Genomic DNA, 20053 nt, shown 5'->3' with positions numbered 1-20053 from the left:
TGGTGTAAGTGCACTTTTGCAGAAGATGAAATATGAATCAAAATAAAAGATAAATGACTGTGCTATAATGGTTCTATATTCGTGTTTTTGGTGGATGAAATTTTTTAAAGTTCCAGGAAAGGCCACCAATACAAACTGATAATCTGACCCTATATCTTCTGCTGCAAACTTGCAGAGGCAACTCTGTGACCTCTGAATCATCTAGTCAATCTGCAGGATAACAATCACCACTGCCAAAAACACAAACTCAGAATCAGACTCTTGGCTTTTCTCGGCCCACACTGTGAGCTGTGAGGGAGCACACAGTGGAAAAACATGGAGCAGACAAGAGAGAGAGAGGGAGGGAGACAAATGTTCACAACAAGAGGCCTTATATAGTTTGCAAAAGAACAACAATGGGGTCAGAGGTAGGTAGGATTTTTGACAACCACTGCAGAGACCCAGAGTTCAATATCACATATTGGTACAGTTGACTTGGCCTTGCATTTCGATGATTAACAAAGGCCATGTTCTGGTAAGACTTAACACAGCAGTAAGCATATACAATGACACCTGAGGTCTCTCTATACAAGTATAACTTCAGGTTTTGCCCTATTCGGCTTTATACAGTTTACATTCTACACAGCCAAGCATCGTGCTTTAACGACCCAACACAAACAGTAGCCCCAAACACATAAATGCTCAGAGAAGAGAGCCTTGACTTGAGACTTATGGAAATAGTAACTGCTGCATTAAGGTCCCCTATGCCCCACATAATTACGATAAGTCATTTTAACAACTCCTAATACTTGTCCAATAAATTACTGATTCATCTGTGTACAGTGTTATAAATCAAAGCTCTGGTTGGCATTGTCTTGGCAACTACAGTATGGTCGGAAAGAGGAAGGAGGGGTTTTATACCCAACAATTTATGGAGCCTTTGAAGCACACAGCAGTGGTGATGATCCTTATGGAGAGAGCTATACAAAAGGGTTATGCAAATGGACCATCTGGATTGTTCCGGATGAGAGGCAAGGCCAGACTAGGACCTTCTTATCTTATCTCTCTAGTTGTAATATACCTTCTCTTGAGCCTTCGTGTTAGATTGACAGTCCGGGAAATTCATACAAGCAGAGCACAACAAAATCCTAGATAGATTTCAATTACAGGCCAATATTGAACTATTGCTTTAATGAACAAAAACAAGTCATCACATTGATCCATTTCTATTGTTCTGTGCTACAGCACCACTGTGAACACAGGGCTCTTTTAGGTACTGCGTCTTTTAGATGCCCTTTCTGTTCTGGCCAATTGTGTCACGCCTGAGTAGGAAACGACAGTGGTCAAACACTCACAGGGTAGCCTTGTACTTATTACACATTTATGTAAATAAAACAACAAAAAAATCAACTATATTTTGGGGGCAGTAAGGCACCTATAACAAGTGTTACATATGTGACCATGGACCAACCAAAAGTTTCACAGTGGGGTGAGGATGTGAGTACTTTTTTCACTATTGTTAAACTGACTAAGCACGACAATGCCCATTTGGTTCAAAAAGATTAAGATTAAGATAGTTTATTTATCATGTTGCATTCAATTCACGCACAAATTACATGCAATTGAAATTTTTCTTGCACACCCTCTTACATATCACACACACAAACACATGCCTTACAGAGGCAGGGCAGCCATTTTTCGTGGCCCATGGAGGAGTTGGGGGTTCGGTGCCTTGCTCATGTGCACCTCGGCAGTGCTCTGGAGGCAAACTGGCAACACACCAGGTACCAGTTTGCTTACTTGGTCCACACAGGGTACTCGAACCAGCGACCCTCCACTTATACTACCTTACTACTACCACTTATACCTAACATGTTGCTCAGATTAATTGAAAATTGTATACAGTCCTTTTAACCATACCGTGCTATCTATATGCAATGAGTGCCCCTCATTTCCTAAGTGGCTCTCTTTCTATCAATAATTACGCTGTAAAGAGGTATGCCCCTATGCATGGAAAAAAAACTATTATTGCTATTGTGTCTGCATTGTCCTCATCATGTGCATCAAATTAAAGTCCATTAAAACTGTCCTGGTAAAAGCCTGCTGCAGCCCGATGAAGCACTGCAGAGCTGTCACGGCTCAGAACAAGTGAGCTGAGCACTAAAGATACCTGCCATCTGGAGAGGCACTGAGTTGAGAAATGCACTGCAGTAGTTGAGCGCTCATTCTGGCTCGAGCTCAGTGCCACGTTTCAGACAGGGGGAAGAGGAGGGCCACTAGGGCTGCAAGTACTTTTCCAGTGGGCAGAGCAGGGGAATGTTGTGGAAGGGATAGAGATGATTTGATTTGTTTGAAGAGGCCATGGTGAAAAGGATGTGGTGCAGTGGGGACATTTTGGGTCAGTTGATATCTGTTTGTGAATTGTTTTAAGCTTCTTCAATGCTTTAATCTGCAGACACACAATCAACCATATTAGGACTATTACAAAATTGAAGATGCCAATTGTTTTAATAGAATCAATGCAAATTAAAAATTAATAAAAAAATCCTGAATAATGTATCCTCTCTCTCTATCCCTGAATAATTTTTTGAAACTGATATCCCTATTGCATTTGTGAAAATGTTTAGCGAGGGTACGACTAGGCGAGAAATAATTAATAGCATAAATTTGCATCATTAGGGTGGATTAAGTCAAACAATGTTTGCATAGAGAAGGACTGGGCTGGTGCTCTCAGGGAGGCAGTAATGTGCCATTTACTCTTCCTGTGCTGTTGTTTCTCTTGGGAACAGGGATTGGAGGACATTATTATGTGTCATTCAGATAAAACATGCAAACAATTTTCTGCTCGCCTGTGTAACTGAAAAATATATGGGATCACATATCAAGTTGTTTGTGGATGTGTGTGCTTGTGTGTGCAAACCAGCTTACAGTTGCAACAGAGTGGCACATTATTTCAATAATAACCAATGCTGTAGTGTTTTTATTCCTCCTCTGAGCCTCTTCCAGGCTCAACCCAGGAAGCTAAAGTGACTCACGTATTTCTTAGACTGAGCACTTTATCAGGAGCAACAAAATCATGAAAGGAAAAACAAACAATATGGCCGTCCAACGCTGAATTTGACTTCAAGTTAACAAATGGAAAATCACAAAGTTCCTGTTTCCTGTGTTGCCCATTGAAGCGCCGGCTCAGCTTAACATTAGCATTTCCACAGATCACCACATTACACTGTTTTACTATTTGCCCGTAGGTATGGCCCTTTCATCCTATATCTCCTGGTCTAACTCATTTTCCTCCTGCTCTAAGCTCTTTGAGTCAGCTCTTTGACTCAAAGCTCTTTGAGCCAGCAGTCTAAGATTAGCCTACAGGCTAACAGGCTAATCTTAGACTGCTGGCAAACACCAGGGGTAATCCGGCTAGGAACCACCTCCTTGCACACAGCTACCATAGCCCAAAACATTTTGATAACATAGTGATCCAAATCAGCAGTAATGATATCAGCGTAAGTCAGTCAGAGGTCACCAAATTGAGTATGGCCAGGGTCTGTGAAAGATGTGTCAGCGTCAATTAATTGTTTTTGGCCCCCTCCCTGCCAAGGGTAATGAGCGATTTAGAAGACTGATGTCCTTGGATCCATGGATGGCAAAGTTCTGTGAGAAGCAGAATTTAGTTTTAGTAGATAATTGATCCTCCTTCTGGGGCAAACCTGGCCTGCTTTGATCTTAAAACATAGATTGTGCTGTGGATTGACTCAATGGCTCAGAGCTTGCCAGAAAATAGGGTCTAAGAGAACCTATCATGTTGGATGTAGGGTATTTCACCGAGACTGTGATTTCTCTTTGGTGTTCTATCATTCCTCACAAACCTACACAAAAGCCTTCTCCATCCTCCTTGACTCAGTGGGTTTCTCCCAACATGTCCAAGAGTCAACTCACAGAGGTGGTCATAAACTTGATTTAGGACTGGCTTGTGGCTTAGGTGTAACCAGTGGGGAAGTATTTCTGGTTTGACCACGTTATCAGATCATTCCCTTATCATATTTCACATGAAGCACTGATCTATGACAAAAGCAAAATTAATGATTTTCTCAGCTGTCAACAGTGTTTGGATATTAATTTAGAGCAGTGATCATTAGCTGCTGAATTGCTTGTTATTCAAAATTTAAGAATGATAACAACAGTCACCAAAAAACTGTATTTGAAACAGTGGCACAGCTTTCTAGCAAACCAGAAAAAAAGAGTAAATGGAAAATAGGATGTGAAAAAGGATAATGATAGGATCTACGTTAACCCATATTTGCCAACTGGACTTTTCCCATTGTTAAACTTCTAATAAATTACTATTAAAAAACTTTTTATAAACAGTTCCTTGTACCACAAACTAATGTGTCTACATAGGAATATACAACAACTGCAAATGTATACATTAGTGTTGTTGTGTAATATTTATGCTATCAGGACACCAGGTCAAACATCTCGGATACACTCATGAGAGAGTCTGGTCACACCCGGGCCAGGGCAAGAAGGACAATAACTATACAAGACGCATAGTCATTTTATGACATCATGTCCACTTTGTATTTAAGGCAAACCAACAAACTATTCTTGGAGATTCCTTGTAGGCCAGGGCTCCCCACACTTTTGAGTCCGAGGATTCCTTTGCAATCTTCTGACATTGCTGATCTGTACCAAAATATTTACCCTGAAAGTTCTTCTTACGATGCAAAAATCTACTGCTTCGACCAACCGCTCATTCAGCTGTTTGAGACATCTGAAAATCTCCAGCATGACATGGCATGTCAGAGATGCGTTTGCCAGAATTGGCAATAACAGAATTTCACAATGACTTTGAAATCGATACAGAGGAGGTGCTTTAGGAATTGGATGTAACTGGGACAAGGAGGGTCAATCTCACATTCTAAGGTTAAAATGCATTTGATTTTATACAGTGATTAAGGGAAATGTTCTTTTTGCAGTAGCGTGTTCTGTCCCTCTGTCTCTCTCTGTGAATGTCTGTCTCTCTGCCGCTTCCTCTCCCTTTCTCCCTCTGTCTATCTTGCTCTTTTGTGTTGTACTTCTGTTTTCATCTTAAGAACCCTTTAAATATACAGGGTTATGTTATAATTTCAGAGCCCTACTCTTCATTGATGTTCTAATAGGAGACTTCATAAATGTCACCAAATATCAAAGATCATTAAGAGCAGGCTGCAAGTTTTGTTCATGTTGTAAATAAAACTCCAATTTTTGTGACCGCTCTTTTTAGTATTATAAATGTGGAAACTGGGGTGGATCATCAGAATTTTGCAGAACTTGACTTGTTGACTTATAGCAGGGATTGACTTGAGTTGAAGGTTAAGACTTCAGACTTGCTAGTGACTTGCTCATGTGTAACTTACTCCCACCTCTGGTGTCAACCACAATCCTCACCAGTTCTAGATCACTCCATATCAGGCTCAGGACTATTCAGTTCATGTTCAGAATAAAAATGGACTGTGTTCACACGTCCTTAAATGATCCATATCAAGGGGGGAGCAAACACAGTCCATTTGCATGAGACCAAAACTATGTTAAGTGAAAAACTCCAAAGCTCAGTCTAGTAGCATTCCTCAGAAGAATGTTGAAGTGTAAAATATGGCTTGAATTGTGGAAATGTGATTTTTAAAACCAACAGATTTATAACTTATCATGATTTTGTGTTGACCTGTAAAAAAGCCTAAGTTGTAGCATTTTCATTATCGAGATCAGCCACAGGATAAGAACTTGCTCGCCAACAAAATATTAAAACTTAATTTCCACAGTCGGAATTTCTTTCCTTGACTTCGCCTTTCTTGAAGGTGATGTTAGAGCCATGGATCAGTGCATACTGCTGTGATGGCAATGGTGTGCTTTTGTCCCTGACTGTGGGCAGTCTGGTCCACTAATGAGTAGCTGTGGGCCAGTGTTGGCTGTGATTGGCGGATAGAGGGCTGCAGCACTGGGTTGTGTAGGTAATCAGCCTTACTAGTGCAAACCCAGTGCCTTTTTCCCATTTTCCACCCACGCACCCCTCTTGTTCAATTAGTTTTTGGAGGCTTGACAAGGGTAATTTAGTTTTTGTTTTAATTACCGTTTACCGATTTCTTCACTTTATCCTCCCTTATTTTTCTGCCATGTTGTCTTAATCAAGCTGTGACCTCCAGCATGCAGTTTTGGTATTGTTTGGTATTTAATGAAGGTCACCACCACCAAATCTAATTCTAACAATACACTCAAAGTATATCATTGTCTTGTTCACATGAGACTTGATAGGCGTAAGGGTGCAGGATACAGAGCTTTTCTCATTTTCCACATCGATTTACATTACAACCCTTACCTATGGTCATGAACTCTTGGTAGTGAACAAAATAATCAGAATGGAAGTGGCCGTAAATCATTTCCTTCTCAGGGTGTTGCAACAGGAACATCTGATAATTGGCTAGTAATTGGGTTGGTTTAGGTGCACTTTGCACTAACAAAATCAACTGGGTACTTTAAGTACCAGACTGACAAAAATGACTATATTTATCATATCTGGTCTGAAAAAACTTCACATATTAAAGCTCCTCCCCACCGCAGATGGATCGATTGAGTCCATGCTTGAAATGTGCATTTGTATTCTAATAAGACCAACATTACAGTGTAGAAATATATTAATATAAAAGTTATTGCATACATGAAAGTTATTGAAGTACTCTTTCCAATCCTAGACTAAAAAACATCATATTCCAAGTCAAATCAAGGCCTTTATAATGATTTTGTAATCGCAAGAAAATTACAGAGGGAGCACAAAGATGCTGCTTCCATCTTACTTTCTAGCTCATTTTTCATTTCATAAATCAAAGTTTACACTTTTAAACCTTGATTTCAAGCAGTCAAGTCTTACATTTTATGACATTAGAATGTGATTTTACAACATACGTATAAAGGTGCACAGCTGATAGACATACAGCTCTGGAAAAAATGAGAGACCACTCAAGATTTTTCTTAAATCAGCATCTCTACATGTATGGCACTCTCCACTGAACGGGATGACTGGTAGAGAGTTATTCCACTAGATATTGATTTCTGAACTCTTCCCTAAATTAAAGCATTAGTGTTGTGTTGTTTAAAAATGAATATGAACTTGTTTTCTTTGCATTATTTGAGGTCTCAAAACACAGCTTTTTTGTTATTTGGACCAGTTGAAACTTTCGGCAAATAAATGCTCTAAATTACAATATTTTTATTTGGAATTTCTGAGAAATGTTGTTAGTAGTTTATAGAATACAACAATATGTTCATTTCACTCAAACACATACCTATAAATAGTACAACCAGAGAAACTGATAATTTTGCAGTGGTCTCTTATTTTTTCTTTCCAAAGCCGTAGTTGTGACATGACCAGCTCATGCCGCATGTAACATGAATTAATGGCTGCATGACTTTTTGCATTTGGAGACCTAAACAGATGTACACTTTAACGCCAAGAGTGCCAAGGTCGACAGAGGACTCTTGTAAGACTTCATAACTTCTTCAGGGAACAAGTGCCAGCAACAACATTACCTCAAATGACACTGTCAGTGTTGCTCAGTCATCACCATTAGTCAAGCGAAAGAGTAATTCAGCTTATCGTCATTACACATAAGACAACAATATGGCACAGGGACGTCATTAGGCACAGCAGGGACAAAAGTGATGAAGAGCAAGCTCAGTAAAATGAGATTGGATTTAAACAAGTAATGCTGCTGTCCTGGGGCCCTTACATGGATGCACTTTGAGCGGATAGGTGGAGGCTGCATAATGACGAGACACTTTCCCTCCTCTTCAGATTTATGGGCTTGAAGGGCTGTTACAATCATTAGGGGATTGTGAAAGTAGTGGCAAATGGGGTTGACACAATATAGGGTTGGGAGGAGGAGGAAATTGCAGTTGAGGATTTTTCTGGTAACAAAGCACTTTTGACCCCCCCCCCTACCTATTTGGGCAATGGCATTCTATGATGAAAACATCTCTATAATTTCACACTCCAATTAGTTAATTACTTATATTGTCCTGAAACATTCATCTCATTGTAAAACTACATAAACAGGAAATGTCCTGAGGGAATCTAGTTACTGGAGAAAAATACAGATAATGTACAAGCAGGTAATGGTGATTTTATTAGAAGTTGCATCATCTGTTTGATTGATTTTGTTGTTGTAGTTGTTCCGACTAACAATGGAAACTGTATGCAGGACAATTTAGAACGTGAATATGTGCATGTCCCTGCAATGCATGATTGTAGATAACACTTGTTTAGTGACCAACTACTGGATTGGTTAGATGGATGGAATGGTTGGATGAAATAATAAACATTTTGTAACTCAGCCATGTTTTTAAACTTGACACACACCAACACATTTGGGCTTCAGAGTGTTCTGAGTGTGTGTGTAGATAGAAGGGTTCTATTTGGGTCTAAAATATTAAATCATTAATCATGATTCACAGCTTAATATTTTTGAAATTGGAGATTTACTTTCAAATTCAAAATTGTTTCAACAATTAGTTTAAAAACCTTCAACTGTATCTCCAATGGTCAGCAGTTTGATGAGTTAACACTAATCATTCTTCATAATTAACACTTTTCCTGATACGTTCTAATAATAACTAAACTGATACCTTGATGGTTACCTGTGCTAAAATAAGTGTATATTATTCTTTCTCAGCTGCATTTTATGTTGCATTGCAAGATTGTTTGAATTTGTAGAATAAAACTGTCATCTGTAGAAGTTTAGTTGGCACTACAAAATATTGAAATTGCTGTATCATAGTCTACATAATGAATAATGAACACATTTGGACACAGTCGTAGATTAAATTCTGATCCAAGTTACCAACACTGAAAAGCTACATAAAAGAGGGTGTGACAGGGAAATTCCCTCTTGAAATAACAATCTAATGATTGGTTTTAAAGCATTAGGCATCTGGCTGGGGTTCTCTGGCAAGTGCTGCATGAACATCAGCAAAACTTTGTCACCATTAAAGCCAAATGAACAAGAGTTGTTAGGCATTTGAAACATGTTGCATATTTCATGCTGCATAATGATCTTAAATCAACAGAAACACTGTATTTTATGTTACCTGGGGCAGATTTGTAAAAGAAAAAGCCCCATTATTGTTCCTGTTACTCTTATTCCCATATGATTTGCTCAGTTTTGCTGATGTTTGTTGTGGGAAGTACCAGCAAATTAAACAGTGTTTTACACTTTAATTTTATTATTTTCTTGTAAAAGCACCAGCCTTAAAACTGTATATTCATGATTCTGCAAATGCAAACTGTGCTGGAACATGGCTTTTTAAAGCTTGTGTTGGCTTTGATCAGAATAATTGCTGTTTCTCAATGAATCCCCCTAATTAAGATTGAGTACAAATACTACCAGCCTGGGAGATTCAAATGGCACCAAATATGGAAATGATTCCTTTCCAGTAATAATGGGTTTTTTACTATATAATTCAGCCCTGTATAATATAGTATAAAGAATAGGTAAACAAAAGCACTGCACGGACAGTAAACGTCTTACACTGAACATTCAAGCAAGTACACAAGAGTTAGCAGTAAAATGTACTGTGTGTGTAGTAACTCAATTGTGCTCAAGTAAATACATATGACGATGAACTATTAGTGTTACATTGGCTGATGTTAAAACACAACTGGTGTTAATGGAATTTGATCATGAAAAAACATCTTTTCCTCTGCAGAATTTAGACCCTTTTCTGATTTATTTCAAAATCATCAACATTTGAGTGAAATGAAAAATAGGAATAAAGATACATATTTTGCAGAGAGCTACTTTATTCAACAAGTAACTCATAACATACATGATTTATGTTGTATGTTATCTTTCCAAAACCTAAAGACAAGGTTCTTCAACCCTTAAAATTAAGACACATGCTTTCAAATGTTTGTTCCATTACAACTTGGAACTTCCCTCCCTTTCTTCTAAAACCCTTGAATACATGCCCACAAGGCATTGTGCCATTGAGCTAAAAGAAGAAGAATTTACAATTCATCTCAAGTCAATTTGTTATTGTGCCTACAAACTTAGAAAGTAGTACAAAACATATCTCATTTATCTTGGTTTTATTTTTTTGACGAAACATATCTTGAAAACTCCCACTGCAATTATAGTTCAGATTTGGCACCACTAAAATGTGAGTTCTCCCTCAATGTGTTCTACAATGATTAAAATATATAACCTCAAACTAATATGCCCTTGGTTGTTTTACATATTTACTTTTATTGGTTAAGGGTGATCATGTTCCGTCAATGATAGATACCTGTTACAAACCATGTTTAGCATTTGCATTAAAAGAGCCATTGCTAGGAAATTTCTAAGTGCCACGTAAGCTATTCTCAATACGGTGTATATCGGTAAATATTTGTGTGTATACTTTACACTTACTTGGTGTGTATATATTGCTGTGTTTACTTTTGAACAACCATCGTAAAATATTAAGAAAAACTCAACACAAGTGCATTCCCTTTCCTAACCCTCCCTTCTATCGAATTCATCGGTTTATACCATTTTCAGTGACGTTGGTAAGAAACAAACAAACAAACAAATGTCAATGAAGTATTACATCAAGTTGATTAAATGTTGATTAAAAAGTATGCAAAAAAATAAAAATATAAATGTAGAAAAAAGTACATTGGAGTAAGCACACAAATCAGTGAAATTACTCAAAAAGGGTATCTTTAAACTACACCTAACATAATGTATGTAGTTTCTCTCCACATCTGATGGATTTCAGAAACAGTTCAACTCAAATATACACCTCGACTCCCCAGAGAACATCCAACCTGCTGCAAACCACCATAGAGATGAATGTATTATATAAAGAGCACACCCCAGAAACAAAGCAGGAATATGAAAAGGCTAAAGTATTTTTCCTTACTGTTGTTGCTGTGATAAAAGCGACCAAGTTTGATTCTAAGCAGTGATTTCAAACCAGGCTGTCATATCAGGGGTCTGCTTGGCTGCGGCATCAGATGAGGGAATACTTCACAGGCCTGTTTGGAAACTGATAAACAAGCCAACAAACAGATCCACTGCTATCAATTCATCTGCTGCAGCATAGCAAATGATATCAACAGCCTCTATAACAGATAGAAATGAGTTATTTAATAAGAATTCAAGCTTGATCCATCAATCTTCATTTGTTGGTTCATTTCCTTTTTTCTGTTCATACGTCCCTGCCTTTTGTTCCCTTACACACAAATTCCTGCATTTACCTGATGAAACCAAACACCCCCCTGCATCATCTATCTCATTTCTCAATGCCTAACACACACACACGCATGCCTGACAGTTGCGTTTTTCTTCTGCGAGGCGCTAAAATGTAACTGACAGGCCCACACAGCTCGAGGAGAGCAGTGGTCATGTAAGAGACACATGACTCGTGAGATAGCGAAGGCACCTCCTTTGGACAGGGAATTTTTAACAGCTTCAGAGGACAAAGTGGATGTGTTTACCAAGGGCAAAGAAACCACCGTCTACCTACAAACCAGGGCCCTTTAGGGCTAAAACAACACCCACATGATCTGTAAATACACTGAGGAAACCCCACTGTATGCTAGAGCACAAGTCTGGTTGAATAATTTGAGGAAAGTATCTAAAGGCCATTTTCACAATGAATACTGAAGTTGTGTTGTGGCATGATGACATCCTTGACAAGTCTGAGGAATCATTTGAACAAGATTCAAATTCAAGGCAGATGTCAGTAATGCAATATTAAGTGATAAATAGTAATAGTTGTGTTCATGCAAGTGCAATAGTAGCTGTGAGTTTGTGTTTGTTTTTAGTAAAACTTTCAACTGCAGCAAAATAATCAAGTATAGACACCAGGAAAAACAACATCCATGATAATTCTGGAAAATTCTTGAAAAAAAAAGATCTGATTGTTTGTATCAAGTAAATGAATACAAACACACAAATCCCTACTTTAGAAAATTCCCTTTTTACTCAATTTTTATCTGATCTATTTCGGAATACAGCCTAGCAATACCATTATGCATATACTCTGACCTCAGTTGTAGCTTTATAACTTAACTGGTACCAAAATAAAGACAACTAATTTTGGAAATCATCTCTAATGAAGGAGCTTTTTTACAGCTTTTATGAGGCAAGGAAAAGCCGGATTTGCTAAAACTACAACAATGACTTCAGGCTCCAGGGATTTAAACACAGCATAACATATTGTTGGGAGGCAGGGAAGCAATGGCAGGAAGCTTTCATGTGGAATTATCGAGTTTTTTAGGGCCTCTCTTGTCTAATTTCTTTACCTATTGCCTCATCCTGTTTGGAGTACAGTACATCTGGGTGTTAGCAAAGTTGCAGTTTTTATTTGTCAATAGCTGTTATACAGTTGTTGATTTTGATATTAAAAAAAATATTTTAATATAACACATTATAATTAAAACGTTGTTCTCAAACGTTTTCAGGCCATGGACCCCTTAAAGACATGAGGGATAATTTCAATAAAATAATAAAACTGAATATCAGCGTGTAAATAAACTATGTAAGAGCCACACTGTGTACTGGTCATTCAAAATTCTCTTATATTTCCAGGTACCCTGATACGGCCATTCCCAGTCCCATGAGTCCCATTGATTGGGGTGTGTGTGTATGTCAAAGATGCAGAGCAGAGTAGTTGATGCTCAAGGAAGAGGCAAGATTTCAATAAAATGTCTGTGAAATTCGGTCAGCTTCCACTTAAAATTTATACTCATTAATCTTGTTCGTGGATTGAGATGTGAATTGATTGATCACTAACATGTGTGGGTCAAATGCAGTTTAACTCACCTAGATTCATACTGAAAAGAAAGTTACAGTGTGTGTGTGTGTGTGTGTGTGTGTGTGTGAGCAAGAGGGATGGTACATTTTGTTAATAGCTCATGTGGCATGCAAATTACATAGTTAGGACTCTTTTCAATTCAAAGCATAATTGCCCTTAACCAATACAAAGTAAATGGGAAATGTGTGTGGAGAATTGTAGTTGTACAAAGTAAATTGATAGTATTGAGAGTATTTACATTGATTCGCAATGAATCAAGGTCAGTCTGAACATACATGTTTGAGAAATAATCTATTCATTGCCCTAATCAAATTACTATAAAGTTGTATATACTGAGAGGCTTCCATGACATAAATGTTATCATCAATACAATAATGAGTGTTACAATCCTGGTCTAGGAATGTTATATAGTATTTGTAGGACAGCTTTCACACTTATGTGCAAACTGTCCTCGTGTGACAGACGTTATGGTTTCTTTGTGAGACTGCCCAGAGATTATGCAAAGAAGGAAAAGCAGACAAATCTCTGTGCAATAGTAGCAGTGTATCTTTGAAATCAGTATAAAGACTGAGGTGTAATCCTTAGCGCAGCGTAGCAAACAGCAGAAGTTGAGTCTGCATGTTGATCACCCTTCTGTTTGGCAGCACAAGTGCATCTGCTGTTTTGACAAAGAAGTGACAATAAATATCTGCGCTTTCATTAGAGGAACTTACTCCATCTGTTATCTTTGCTGTATACCCTCCACTGCTTCACTCTGTTCATAATTTCCTTCTGATTTCACAGCCCCTCTCTTTGTTTCATCATGCCAGATGTGCAAAAACCACAATCAAATGTTTCCTGGCAAGTTAAGTCATGCTTGACCTGGTGTCAATGCCGCCACATCACTCAAGTTCTGTGTTTTTATATATTTGGTGTTTTTTTATGTGTAGGAGACCCAATTTTACATAATTAAATATAAAAACAAAGGAAAGAATCAATGTTTAACATTCTACACAGAGACTGACTTTAATACAGGGTCTGATAAACATCATCCTTAACAGAAGTAAGTGAGTTGTACTAGAGTGCGATAACAGTTACCTCCTCGCCATAATAAAAATGTCCACTCATCTCTGGACAAAATCTATCTGGACTTCCACACACCTCCATCGTATCAAGACCTGGACTTACAACACCTTTGCAGACATTTTCCCAATCAGGAATAATCGGGATTCCAAAACTATTTATCTTCTTGGAAAGAGACTAAGACAAAGAGCCACACTGCCTCCTTTCAGTTTCATGTAATACCGTGTGTCCTCCATTGCAACCTTCACTGACTGACTGTATGTTCCCTTTTTAGATACATTGGTCTGTGTTACAATGAATTGATTATAAATAGTGATCAATAGTTGTTAAAATTGTAACATTTCAATAGTAGGGAATAGACCAGCAAATGTAGATTAGCAGATCCAGTCATTAATTCAGACATCTAAAAGTCAAGGGAATTGTTCATAGGAATACTGCTTTTATTTAACATTTCTGTGTTCACGTACATTATTTTTCTTCATTTTATTGTGTTTAAACATGTCAATTGAATTTTATGCAAAATATGCAGGAGTTCATCTTACAGCGTTTCGTAATGTTATAAATTCAATACAGACAGGACAAAGGATTTCATGGTTTGGTGCCGAAAGACCCTCAGTCCAGCTTCTCACACGGCCTGGTGTGAAAGCGGATAAAAAACAGCTGAGGAGATGCTTTCCCTGTTTGCAGTACCACTTCTTTTGCAGCTCAGTCTAGTTTTGCTTCTAGTTTCTGTCTTTGTTTTTCTCAGTTCTTTCTTTAAGTCTTCTTTTACTATTTGTTTTCTACTACTTTGCTCACATTTTACATTGTTGTAGTCCCTATCCTTCTTTTTGTTTGTACTTGAAGTTTAGTTGCATTGGTCAAACAAGTATTTTTCATAGTTAAAAGGTCAAAAAAATGTTAACCTTTGATACCTGTCATCATTGCCCTCATCAATCGTGAGCAGGAATCATCCTCTCTGGGCCAATTAAGATAGAGCTGCTGTCAGCCCCCCCCCCCCCCCCAGCAGAGTGCAAAGGGTCAATGTGACAATGTGAGAGTTTGCTTCTTCGGATAAGAAATTGATTTAATTCATTTGTCTTAATTGAATAAAATTTGGTTTGATTAATTTCCTCCCAAATTAATCAGTTCATATAACCATTGAAAGGAGGTGTGCAAAAAGTGATGGGATACTTCTGCAAATACAGAAGTATTGCTTTATTTCTCCACATACGTAAATACAGTATATAAGCTCAGCATGCATTTTCATTGAATATTTATGTGCAACGACACTACGCCATTGCTTTTGTCTTTTCCATATGATGCACACATCCTCTACTGTCCAGAATTAACCTGGCAAAGACAGCTCCCTTGATGATTGTTAAGTAATGATATATTGTATTATTACTGTCTCACTCTGTGTCATCCATCACCTGACTAATGACATTAATCCTCCCGTCTGTATCAGACTGCCGACCCAGTGCCATGCCCCACATGTGTTCCAGATAAGGATTTGGCCCAGTAATGAACCTGCTCAGCCACGAGTAGTGACACTATGTAACAAAGGACATTTAAGTTTGTTACATTACAGTTTCTACTACATTTCAGAGCGCACTTTTGAGCAATTTATTCACATTTCCTGAGTAAAAACATTCTTCAAACATTTAATTGAGCTGTATGTCTAAGCACAACTTTGAGATACCTGTACTTCCTGAACTTTTCCATGACTTTTTCTTTAGTATTCTATGGTGTAATAAGAAAAGCAATCTTTACAACTACTATGATATTTACACTGAATGAAATTTTATAATTTCCTGAAATATTTCTCAGGCATAGGAAACACACTTCTAATATCCCGACTTTCCACGTTTTTCATAACCATAGATAGATGGATTGACATAAGCTTGAGATGATGCTCTTTCATTCAAAATAAAATAAACTCACAAACTATTGTTTTTGTGTTTATTTCCTTCCATATTCTCATAAAGCATGAAAATCCTCCACAACAAGAAAAGATTTGAATCCAAATACTATTTTCAGTGAGTAAAAATGGCAATACAGTACCTTTACTTACAATACAGAAAATCACATTCATATCAGTGTTTAAACCTCCCAATTAAAAATAATTATTTTATCATATCATTCTATAAGTTGTGCACCATTAGATTTAGGATAACCCAAATGCTGTGCAACATGACTATATCAAACATTCGCATCTGAAAGATGCAAGATGTTGGCAATAAAGCCTGAAAACCTCTGTGTGTAAATACAGACAATGTCTTTCTTCCTCTAAATGGGCAGCACAGGTATTTGCTGCTTGTTCCTAGTAGCTGGTGATCGTAGTAGCTGGTAAATGTAAACTTGAAGATAAGACATCAGTGTCCAGCTAGTCAGTGTCCAGCTTGTGCAGGCAGCTGGACCACAGCAGACCAACAGGAAGTATGCCTCCAAGTGTGATTGTGTGTGTGTGTGTGTGTGTGTGTGTGTGTGTGTGTGTGTGTGTGTGTGTGTGTGTGTGTGCGTGTGTGTCACTGAGACGTCATGACAGGCAGATCTGAACTTCCATTCACCTCCATTGTGCCAATACTTGGATTTACGATACCTTTGCAGACATTTTCCCAATCAAGAGTCATGATTCCAAAACTTCCCTTTTTGGAAAGAGACTATGATATGGAAAGTATTTTAATAAAACATTTGACTAATGCGGCGACAGGGAAGTAAGTGACACTTTCACATCAAGGTGTGAAAAGGGGGTGGATCCTAGGTAATCTTGGGATTTGTAGTTTTCCTGTCTGTTTGTGAACAAAGGGAGTACATACCCTTTGGCTTTAATCACATGGCCTTAGGATTGGAATATCCCACATAGAAAAACTCAGTTTTAGTCTTCCTTTTAGTCTTAATTTTACCCAGAGCCTGAATTACCGAACATAAAGACCTTCTGAGATCTGAAACTGCCTGTTACTCAGGAATCCGGCCACAGGGAATCAACTCTGTCCCAGGTCAGTAGTGAAAATCCACTGAGAACCTGTTATCTGGTTTTACCTGCAACACTCGTTAGCAGGAACCGTCCTCACTGGTTGAATTGAGGGGGAGAGAGAGCTACTCCCCCCTTTTGTATTGTGTACTGTGTATACTGTGTAGTGTATATTGTAAATTGTTAACCTGAGAATAGGGTTCAAGTCATATCAGAAATACCATAACTACAAGATGAGAGTACATTGAAAGTCAATATAACGAGTGCTGACTTTTTTGAGACAGTCAACAGCAGCTGTTAAGATGCAATAGGAAAAATGTGGTTTTAAGGGCAGGATCTGAAAACAACTGCAGCCAGTCTTTGCCATGGATTGCCAAGAATTTTAGTCAAAAAAATGTAGATAAGATAATACTATTGGGAATCTAAGATGGAATTTAATTGAAGATGTCTCCTATTTATTTTGCGTTTCATTTGTCAAAGTTTCTTGTCTGTGCTACTCTGTGTCAGGGTGATGGCATAATTCTCTTAGTTAGCCTCAACGGTTGGCATATACTCAGAAGCAAACTTAGCACAAGGCTGAATTAAAACATCCGTTTGATTTTTGGACAAAGCAAATGCTAGCCCATGCCAGCAAGGGTACCTACCTCAGGGTCTATGTATAAAGTTCAACAACAATAGTAGGGATAACACAACCTTCCTCCCTTCTCTCTCTATCTCTCTCCTCTTTCCCCCCTTTCTTTATTAAAAAATGATCTCCAAAATATCCTACACCTGTATGCACAATTTCATGTACAATATCTGCTTCAATAAAAACAAATTGCAATAAATAAAATAAAACTACAAATGAAGTGGGGAACTCAAGTTGTTGATGGCAAGTGCTGGCTGTAGCAATACATGCTATTTATGATAGCAGGATACCAGTGTAGAGTTTTTGAGTTTATTCAGGTGAGGAGTTTCCACCTCCTAGAGGAAAAAAAAGTCACTTGCGTTCTTGGCCCCTAGGGAGCACATCACAAGCAGCTAATTCTGGAGAAAATAGATCTTACCTTTTGGTCGTGACTATAGGCCAAGGCCCAGTCCTCCTCAGTGTGATGGAATAAAAGGCTCAGGACATAAAAAGTGAGACGGTATTTCTGATAACTGGCCCCCTCGTCAGAACTGATGAGGACACTGCTCTCAAACTCTGGATCAGTCAACACCATAATCTGGGAAGGGAAAGAAGAGAAAGGAAGACAAAAGTCAAATTGTAGGAATGAGTAGGAACAAGTTTGGAAGAAAGAAAGAAAAAGGAATAGAAGGGTTCTCAGTAGAGGTAGAAGGAGAGGAAGCTGAGGGATGATAAAAGAGAGATGTTTGAGGCAGTTGTGGTGTCAGCAGAAAATAACTGGCTTTTGGCACGCTAGCCTATACTTGGCAAACCACCCTACTGCATTTCCAACTTCATTCCATGAATGTGGCTCTTGCTTCTGTTGCTATGGCTCCATGACACTTCCTTCTGCAATCTGAGGCAAGAATTTACTTGAGGCAAGAGTTCCCATAATCTCTTTCTAAAATAAGTTTAAGGTAGTTCACAATCACAAAATGTTTTACTGTGATAAAATACTCAAAATAATAATTGAAAGAAAGAAAGAAAACAATCTTGAAATAATTTCTTGTAATAATCACATGGAGATGGAGTGGCAATTGTGTTTTCTAGAAAACAAGGGTAGTAAGCAACCATGCATGAATCTGCATACAAGTTGTATGCTTTATCATTTAGCTTTTTGGGATGTAATTTCTTAGCAATTCTTCTTTCCAATAAAATTCTAATTTCAAATGTAACACCATCAGTGTCAGAAGCTGTAATTTCATGCTCGGACTATTTCTGCCACAGCTATCACGGTTATTACAGAATTCAATAAGAACATGAATCCCACACTGCATATTCCTTTCAGCTAATGACATTTAGAGCCATTGTGGGAGCAGATAAAATGCTCACAGCAATCCAGGCATGACTATAGAAAGTGTTGCAATAGGTGTGCAACATACTTTAAAATAATGCTACTAATGCTTCAAGCTGCCCTAACAAATCCATGATTCAAAGAGGGCGGTGTAACTATTTATATTTATTCAACTCCTGAACATAGAAGGTGCATATTAAACACATTTCCATGTTACAGGTATTTTCATTAAGGGGTCTACTAGAAGTCGTTGCAATGCTTTAAGATACATGAATACACAAATATGTTATGACATGGCCAGAGAGGGGACACTATAGACAGATTGAGTGCAAGAGAGGAGGAGGACTCAAAAGGCGGGGCGACACGAGCAGTAACAGAAGGAATATTTAATGACTGAAAACACACACAGAAACAGAACACACCAGACAGAAGAGAAATACTCAAACACAAGAATACAAATGTAGGATACAACTTCTGTATTTACACCCAATGGGTTAATTAATTTATTAATTTGGGATGAAATTAATCAAACCCAATTCTACACAATTCGATCAAGTCAATCTCATATCAGGAGTAGTGAACTCTCTGTCACATTAACCCTTTCTACTCTGCTTTACAAGAATGTACACAGACAAACCATTACCAATAAATTAATGTTTATTACGAAGTGAATAGACAAGCAACTGAGCTTCTCTCTCCTCCTCCCCTCACATTCACATCATTGCATTGCTTTACTTCTTCCCCAAAGTGCTCTCTCATTTTGTTTGTTGTTGTGGGAGCCTGCCCTGTAGAGCAGTGTTTTTCAACCTTTTTTAAGCCAAGGCACATTTTTTACATTAAAAAATTCTTGAGTAACACCACCAACCAAAAGTGTTCCAAAATGACACAAAACCGTTGTGCTTCGAAATTTGGGCAAAACCAAGGAACCAAGAGAAAATGCAAGGACAAGACCAGGACACAACCAGTACGAACCAACAAGAGGAGAAGTAGAGACGCAGACTAAATACACGCAGGGCTGATAACAACGGGGAACAGGTGAGGACAATCACACAGGAGTAACAAGTCAGGTAATGCCTGACAGGAAACACAATGGAAGGATTTAAAGCAAATACACACAACAGAAATCCTATAAAATAATACAGAAAATAACAAAACAATCAAAAATCAAAAAAACATTGCATTTTTCACAATGCATCATTTATTTAACTGCATAATATTAAATTGTACTGCAATAATTTCTGCATAATTTATAAATCATACATTTTTACAAAAAATCCAAAGCTGATCAGAA

General features: G+C 37.9%; 1 protein-coding gene across 1 annotated transcript in view; it reads right to left on the bottom strand.

Annotated features, from left to right (window-relative positions):
- sorcs3a (sortilin related VPS10 domain containing receptor 3a) overlaps positions 1-20053 on the bottom strand; it is a 177264-nt gene that overhangs the window by 60761 nt on the left and 96450 nt on the right. Inside the window, exon 4 of the mRNA XM_076147969.1 lies at positions 17869-18027. Within this exon, the coding sequence (XP_076004084.1) occupies positions 17869-18027 (159 nt within the window). The remainder of the gene's footprint in view (positions 1-17868; positions 18028-20053) is intronic.

Source organism: Genypterus blacodes, unplaced genomic scaffold, assembly GCF_046128005.1.
Source record: "Genypterus blacodes isolate CSIRO-AG114 ecotype Tasmania unplaced genomic scaffold, CSIRO-AGI_Gbla_v1 ptg000039l_1, whole genome shotgun sequence".
NCBI classification, from domain to species: domain Eukaryota; kingdom Metazoa; phylum Chordata; class Actinopteri; order Ophidiiformes; family Ophidiidae; genus Genypterus; species Genypterus blacodes.
The sequence above is the reverse complement of the archived record's forward strand: the minus strand, read 5'-3'. Positions and strand labels throughout refer to the sequence as shown.